The following is an 8,098-nucleotide window of genomic DNA, read 5'->3' as shown; positions in this document are numbered from 1 at the left end:
TCTGACAGAGGCGTCTATACCTGCTTCGCTGATGATGGAAGTTGGTATGAAGAAGGACAGACTGAAGTGATAGTCGCAGGTCAGTAATGTTTGATACACAAGTTGAACCCATTACTAATGTATTACCAGCTCCTGTCTCTCCATTATAAAACTCACCACAGCTCTGTATTAAATATTCTACACTTTCAGTATGCTGAACAAGCTGATGATCATGACATGTACAACAGTATGTACAGAACAGTATACAATACAAATGACCAAGTGTCAGCATGTGACAAGGAGTGAATGTCCACAACGAAGTTATATTTACAATAAGTGACCGGTTTATTATTAAAAGATCCCTCTACCAGCAATGGTCTCGGGGATTAAAGGGTGGGCTTGCAATCCCAAATGAAAAGTTTCCCAACACAATAATCACAGTCCCAGGTGCTGGTGCTGTGGCAGTCCTGGAACAACAGAGTCCTGGAACAGGTGCTGGTGCTGTGGCAGTGCTAGCGCTGGCTCTGTAGCTTCAGCCCTGAGTCCTGGAACAGGTGCTGGTGCTGTGGCAGTGCTAGCGCTGGCTCTGTAGCTTCAGCCCTGAGTCCTGGAACAGGTGCTGGTGCTGTGGCAGTGCTAGCGCTGGCTCTGTAGCTTCAGCCCTGAGTCCTGGAACAGGTGCTGGTGCTGTGGCAGTGCTAGCGCTGGCTCTGTAGCTTCAGCCCTGAGTCCTGGAACAGGTGCTGGTGCTGTGGCAGTGCTAGCGCTGGCTCTGTAGCTTCAGCCCTGAGTCCTGGAACAGGTGCTGGTGCTGTGGCAGTGCTAGCGCTGGCTCTGTAGCTTCAGCCCTGAGTCCTGGAACAGGTGCTGGTGCTGTGGCAGTGCTAGCGCTGGCTCTGTAGCTTCAGCCCTGAGTCCTGGAACAGGTGCTGGTGCTGTGGCAGTGCTAGCGCTGGCTCTGCAGCTTCAGCCCTGAGTCCTGGAACAGGTGCTGGTGCTGTGGCAGTGCTGGCTCTGTAGCTTCAGCCCTGAGTCCTGGAACAGGTGCTGGTGCTGTGGCAGTGCTAGCGCTGGCTCTGTAGCTTCAGCCCTGAGTCCTGGAACAGGTGCTGGTGCTGTGGCAGTGCTAGCGCTGGCTCTGTAGCTTCAGCCCTGAGTCCTGGAACAGGTGCTGGTGCTGTGGCAGTGCTAGCGCTGGCTCTGTAGCTTCAGCCCTGAGTCCTGGAACAGGTGCTGGTGCTGTGGCAGTGCTAGCGCTGGCTCTGTAGCTTCAGCCCTGAGTCCTGGAACAGGTGCTGTGGCAGTGCTGGTGCTGGCTCTGTAGCTTCAGCCCTGAGTCCTGGAACAGGTGCCGGTGCTGTGGCAGTGCTAGCGCTGGCTCTGTAGCTTCAGCCCTGAGTCCTGGAACAGGTGCTGGTGCTGTGGCAGTGCTAGCGCTGGCTCTGTAGCTTCAGCCCTGAGTCCTGGAACAGGTGCTGGTGCTGTGGCAGTGCTCAGCGCTGGCTCTGTAGCTTCAGCCCTGAGTCCTGGAACAGGTGCTGGTGCTGTGGCAGTGCTAGTGCTGGCTCTGTAGCTTCAGCCCTGAGTCCTGGAACAGGTGCTGGTGCTGTGGCAGTGCTAGCGCTGGCTCTGTAGCTTCAGCCCTGAGTCCTGGAACAGGTGCTGGTGCTGTGGCAGTGCTAGTGCTGGCTCTGTAGCTTCAGCCCTGAGTCCTGGAACAGGTGCTGGTGCTGTGGCAGTGCTAGCGCTGGCTCTGTAGCTTCAGCCCTGAGTCCTGGAACAGGTGCTGGTGCTGTGGCAGTGCTAGCGCTGGCTCTGTAGCTTCAGCCCTGAGTCCTGGAACAGGTGCTGGTGCTGTGGCAGTGCTGGCGCTGGCTCTGTAGCTTCAGCCCTGAGTCCTGGAACAGGTGCTGGTGCTGGTGCTGGTGGCAGGTGCTGTGGCGCTGGCTCTGTAGCTTCAGCCCTGAGTCCTGGAACAGGTGCTGGTGCTGTGGCAGTGCTAGCGCTGGCTCTGTAGCTTCAGCCCTGCTGTGGTGCTGGTGCTTCAGGTGCTGTGGCAGTGCTGTGGCGCTGGCTCTGTAGCTTCAGCCCTGAGTCCTGGAACAGGTGCTGGTGCTGTGGCAGTGGCTGGCTCTGTAGCTTCAGCCCTGAGTCCTGGAACAGGTGCTGGCTCTGTAGCTTCAGCCCTGAGTCCTAGCTTATTCCTGGTACAGGTGCTGGTGCTCACAGTGCTGCTGGCTCTGTAGCTTCAGCCCTGAGTCCTGTATTAGCGTTTGGGGCCGTACTCACAAAGCTGCGTCCCCTTTGTGCTGCTCCCTGTGATCAGTACGGCGCCACACTCTGTCCAATCAGCACGCACAACACAGCTGATCACAATAGAGCCGTTCAGTAGTGTTACAGCTACGCCCTTTTACCAAGATGGCAGAGTTGTGGTTCCGTCCTACCATCGAGTCGGTCCATCCCTGTGAAGGAGCACCACCATCCTTACTTAGCACCCTTACAGGGGGGAGGTAAATTTGCAGTTCAGATTCCTTCTCTCCCGCTCACCCCAAGTTACAAACATGCCAGTGTGACATTGTGACAGTTTGGCTTCAGGGGTGACGTCAGACCAAAAGAAAACACACAGCACTGCGAGTGATATGGTAAATGCGCTTGCTGGTGCCGGTTTATTGTAAAATAAAAAGGGTGAACAAAACAAACTAAACACAGGACAGAGCACTGACACAGTAACCAAAACAAAATGACAGAGAGCTCAAAACAAACAGACTGAAAACTAACAGACTCAAATATAATACAGGGATACTCGCAGGACGCTGAGACACTGACACAGTAAACAATACAGGGAGCTGGGATACTCGCAGGACTGGAATGAGACACGACACTAACAGACAAACAAACACGATGAGTCAAAACAGTTCTATTTACGTTATTTTACTTTGTTTACTCTCCTTCTGCAATCCCGTTCTCCACTCACCGAACACACAACCCCGAGTGAGTGAAAACATGCTGCTTTTATGCAGCTGTACCGAGACTCGATTGCTAATCAATCATTCAATTGGAGTCTCGGTACAACTGCACTGTGAATTAATAAAGTGCAATTCCCCGTGCTCACATATTATTACATTTTACTTGCAGTGAAGTGCTGTGCAATCCTCGTGCCTAAATACAAATATACATTTTAAACACTCGTGTTACACAGACCTGTTTATATCCCGTGTACCAATGAATATACACCAACATTAACACTCAACACGCAACACACGACAGAGAAATACACACAGGGGCTGGGATACTCGCAGGACTGGGGAACATTGCCACAGACATGCAGACAGAATGCTGAACAGAAACACAGACTCCCCCTATACCCTCAGAATCTGATATTCTCAATAACCTTCACTTAATAATGTTAATACCAGGTTTCACTGACACAGTCGATTGAGCAGTTCTCTGGATATATAGAGCAATCTGTGAAGTGAGACGTGCATAGACCACCTCCCCTAGATCCCCTTCACAGGGCATAATATAATACAGGGAGCTGGGATACTCACAGGACTGGATACGAGAGCACTGACACAGTAACTCATAATATAATACAGGGAGCTGGGATACTCGCAGGACTGGATACGAGAGCACTGACACAGTAACTCATAATATAATACAGGGAGCTGGGATACTCGCAGGACTGGATATGAGAGCACTGACACAGTAACTCATAATATAATACAGGGAGCTGGGATACTCGCAGGACTGGATATGAGAGCACTGACACAGTAACTCATAATATAATACAGGGAGCTGGGATACTCGCAGGACTGGATATGAGAGCACTGACACAGTAACTCATAATATAATACAGGGAGCTGGGATACTCGCAGGACTGGATATGAGAGCACTGACACAGTAACTCATAATATAATACAGGGAGCTGGGATACTCGCAGGACTGGATATGAGAGCACTGACACAGTAACTCATAATATAATACAGGGAGCTGGGATACTCGCAGGACTGGATATGAGAGCACTGACACAGTAACTCATAATATAATACAGGGAGCTGGGATACTCGCAGGACTGGATATGAGAGCACTGACACAGTAACTCATAATATAATACAGGGAGCTGGGATACTCGCAGGACTGGATATGAGAGCACTGACACAGTAACTCATAATATAATACAGGGAGCTGGGATACTCGCAGGACTGGATATGAGAGCACTGACACAGTAACTCATAATATAATACAGGGAGCTGGGATACTCGCAGGACTGGATATGAGAGCAGAGACACTGACACAGTAACTCATAATATAATACAGGGAGCTGGGATACTCGCAGGACTGGATATGAGAGCACTGACACAGTAACTCATAATATAATACAGGGAGCTGGGATACTCGCAGGACTGGATATGAGAGCACTGACACAGTAACTCATAATATAATACAGGGAGCTGGGATACTCGCAGGACTGGATATGAGAGCACTGACACAGTAACTCATAATATAATACAGGGAGCTGGGATACTCGCAGGACTGGATATGAGAGCACTGACACAGTAACTCATAATATAATACAGGGAGCTGGGATACTCGCAGGACTGGATATGAGAGCACTGACACAGTAACTCATAATATAATACAGGGAGCTGGGATACTCGCAGGACTGGATATGAGAGCACTGACACAGTAACTCATAATATAATACAGGGAGCTGGGATACTCACAGGACTGGATACGAGAGCACTCACTCTGACAGTCTAATGTGTGTGTCTCACTGTCTCTATTCCTCAGTCTGTGTGTGTCTATAATTCCCTGACAGTCTATCTGTGTGTGTCTCACTGTCTCTATTCCCTGACAGTCTATCTGTGTGTGTCTCACTGTCTCTATTCCCTGACAGTCTATCTGTGTGTGTCTCACTGTCTCTATTCCCTGACAGTCTATCTGTGTGTGTCTCACTGTCTCTATTCCCTGACAGCTCTGGGGACCCAGCCCTCAGTCTCTATGGACTCTTCACAAGGAGAGCAGACCCGGCTGGTGTGCAGATCAGAGGGGTGGAGCCCTGAACCTGAAGTGATCTGGAGAGACAGGGATGGAAACGATGTGACATCACTGTCCAACACAACAGTGCAGAGGGACAGTCAGGGGTTCCTCAGTGTCAGCAGCTACATCAAAATCAAACAGCAGTCCAACGTGTTCTCCTGTCAGCTTAGAAGTAAAACACCCAAACCAGACTGGGAATCCAAACTCCACATATCCAGTGAGTATCACATCTTTGTGGATTGAGCCTGACTGACACTGACCATAGATTACAGTCATAATGATGGGCCATCAACATCTCAATCAACATGATATTCAAACACATGAACTAGTGGACCAGTCAATATCTGAATCAAACACATGAAAACACATGAATAGTGGACCAGTCAATATCTGAATCAAACACATGAACTAGGGGACCAGTCAGTGTCTGAATCAAACACATGTGTGTGGACCAGTCAATATGAGGGGTCAAACACATGAACTAGTGGACCAGTGGAATGAATCAAACACATGAGGGGTGTGGTCAGTGTTGGGAGGGGTGTGTGGAATGCTCACTATGATGAGGGTGTGTGGAATGCTCACTATGAGGGGTGTGTCACTGTGTGGTCAGTGTTGGGAGGGGTGTGTGGAATGCTCACTATGAGGGGTGTGGTCAGTGTTGGGAGGGGTGTGTGGAATGCTCACTATGAGGGGTGTGGTCAGTGTTGGGAGGGGTGTGTGGAATGCTCACTATGTGTCAGGGGTGTGTTGGGAGGGGTGTGTGTGGTCACATGTGTGGTCAGTGTTGGGAGGGGTGTGTGGAATGCTCACTATGAGGGGTGTGGTCAGTGTTGGGAGGGGTGTGTGGAATGCTCACTATGAGGGGTGTGGTCAGTGTTGGGAGGGGTGTGTGGAATGCTCACTATGAGGGGTGTGGTCAGTGTGTGTGGAATGCTCACTATGAGGGGTGTGGTCAGTGTTGGGAGGGGTGTGTGGAATGCTCACTATGAGGGGTGTGGTCAGTGTTGGGAGGGGTGTGTGGAATGCTCACTATGAGGGGTGTGGTCAGTGTTGGGAGGGGTGTGTGGAATGCTCACTATGAGGGGTGTGGTCAGTGTTGGGAGGGGTGTGTGGAATGCTCACTATGAGGGGTGTGGTCAGTGTTGGGAGGGGTGTGTGGAATGCTCACTATGAGGGGTGTGGTCAGTGTTGGGAGGGGTGTGTGGAATGCTCACTATGAGGGGTGTGGTCAGTGTTGGGAGGGGTGTGTGGAATGCTCACTATGAGGGGTGTGGTCAGTGTTGGGAGGGGTGTGTGGAATGCTCACTATGAGGGGTGTGGTCAGTGTTGGGAGGGGTGTGTGGAATGCTCACTGTGTGAGGGGTGTGGTCAGTGTTGGGAGGGGTGTGTGGAATGCTCACTATGAGGGGTGTGGTCAGTGTTGCTTGAGGGGTGTGTGGAATGCTATAATACCCAGAATTGATGTCTATGTGGATGCATCTCCTCTTTTCTCAAAACCTTTCCCTGTTGGTGTGTTGGATTGCTCACTTGAGGTCTGTGTACAGGTCAGTGTTGACATCTTCATGTCATTTTAAACTGGTTAAGTTTGTGTGGGATGCTCCACTGTGAGGGGTGGGTGTGTGCTTATGACTTGTGGTTACAGCAAACTTCAGAGGTACCTGCGTGGGTGGTCAGTGTTGGGAGGGGTGTGTTTTTTCCAGTGTGTTGAGCTGCTGTCTTGTTTTCCAGGGGATTTTTTCCCAGGAGTCTCTGGATGGATGGTGGCTTTCTGCTTGACTTTAGCTCTCAGTATTGGAGCCATTCCTCTGCTGGTGATCCAATGCCCTAGGAAACCCTCAGCTATACTGTCTTTGGGATCAAATCCTCTAAACTAACCGACTGCAGTCCCAGCGTCCTCCCGGCGAGAGACTGCTTGGAGGGAAAAAGGTGAATGAAGAAAACCTCATACCTACAGTAAACGTGGAGGTGGTTCGGTCACGATGTGGGGTGTTCAGCAGGTCAGGGACTGGAGACATTTGTGTGATTGAAGATTGAATAAATGCAGCCATGTATCAAAACATTCTACAAAGTACAATGATACCATCTGCTCGTAGGCTGATTAGCAGACAGCTTATCTTCCAACGCGACAAATATGCAAGATAGAATGAGCTCAGCTTTCACCAACAAGATGGAACATACTGGTTAGAATTAAAAGCAAAAGGAGGACACAAAATCCTAAAGCAGGGGACCAATACTTTCATCATGAATGAATACGTGAAATAAGCTTTTTTCTTGATAGATTATTTGTTAAGTGACTGTAAGTCATTGTGACAGGACGGCGTTGAACACCCACACAGAGTGCAGAGAGCTGCATGCTTTTATTTACTATGGCCGAGGGGTTAATTATCAATTCTGTCATTACCCCTCGGCCACAGTCTGCACAAGTTTTCAAATTTGCAACTGGCAGAGGACAGGCTGCCAATCTCGTCTCTGCCAGAACACATCTAAATAAAAAGAAAACAACAACAAAACAAACGCGGCTACGCCATCATATTTAAATAAATAAATAAATAAATACATAAATACACAAATACAAAATAACACAGGGGTGGAGGGGGAGACCCCGTTCTGAAAATAAAGAATACATTCAAACAGCAGAGCTTTCCTACCGCCCTGCTGCAATCATGGATTTTGCATTTTCGTTTTATTAAAGTGTGGTTAAAGTTTACTAAATGTTTGTGCTTGACCTGTTCCCTTGGATTCTGGTATAATAAGCTTGGGTGGCAATGCTTGTGTGTGCGCTGGTCCCTGCTCTTAAGAGACTGCTGTCTGAGCCTCGATGTTCCAGGGCCTGTTCTGGTTGTGCACACAGGTTTGTGGTTCATGGTTTGCTTGTAACGATTGTGTTTGAATAGTTTGCTCTCTTGCTAGGACACCGTTATAAATGAGATCTTTTCCTGGTTAAACAATAAAACTAAACAGTGCATTCTGTCTGTATTTATTACATACACTGTGTGTACAAAACATTAGGAACACCTTCCTAATATTGAGTTGCACCCCCTTATCCCCTCAGAACAGCCTCAATTTGTCGGGGCATGGA

The 8,098-nt window shown here is 49.4% G+C and overlaps 1 protein-coding gene across 1 annotated transcript; it reads left to right on the top strand.

Annotated features, from left to right (window-relative positions):
• The first annotated feature begins 6 nt into the window (after window positions 1-6).
• On the top strand, window positions 7-6,893 carry LOC121310880 (butyrophilin subfamily 1 member A1-like). The gene is made up of 3 exons (XM_041243808.1): window positions 7-79; window positions 4,955-5,236; window positions 6,748-6,893. Exons 2-3 carry the CDS (start codon window positions 4,981-4,983, stop codon window positions 6,891-6,893), a joined length of 402 nt encoding a protein of 133 aa, XP_041099742.1. The 5' UTR covers window positions 7-79; window positions 4,955-4,980.
• The last annotated feature ends 1,205 nt before the right edge of the window (window positions 6,894-8,098 follow it).

This window comes from Polyodon spathula, unplaced genomic scaffold (genome assembly GCF_017654505.1).
Source record: "Polyodon spathula isolate WHYD16114869_AA unplaced genomic scaffold, ASM1765450v1 scaffolds_2737, whole genome shotgun sequence".
NCBI classification, from domain to species: Eukaryota; Metazoa; Chordata; class Actinopteri; order Acipenseriformes; family Polyodontidae; genus Polyodon; species Polyodon spathula.
Note: the sequence above shows the minus strand (reverse complement) of the source record. Positions and strands in the feature narration are given on the sequence as shown.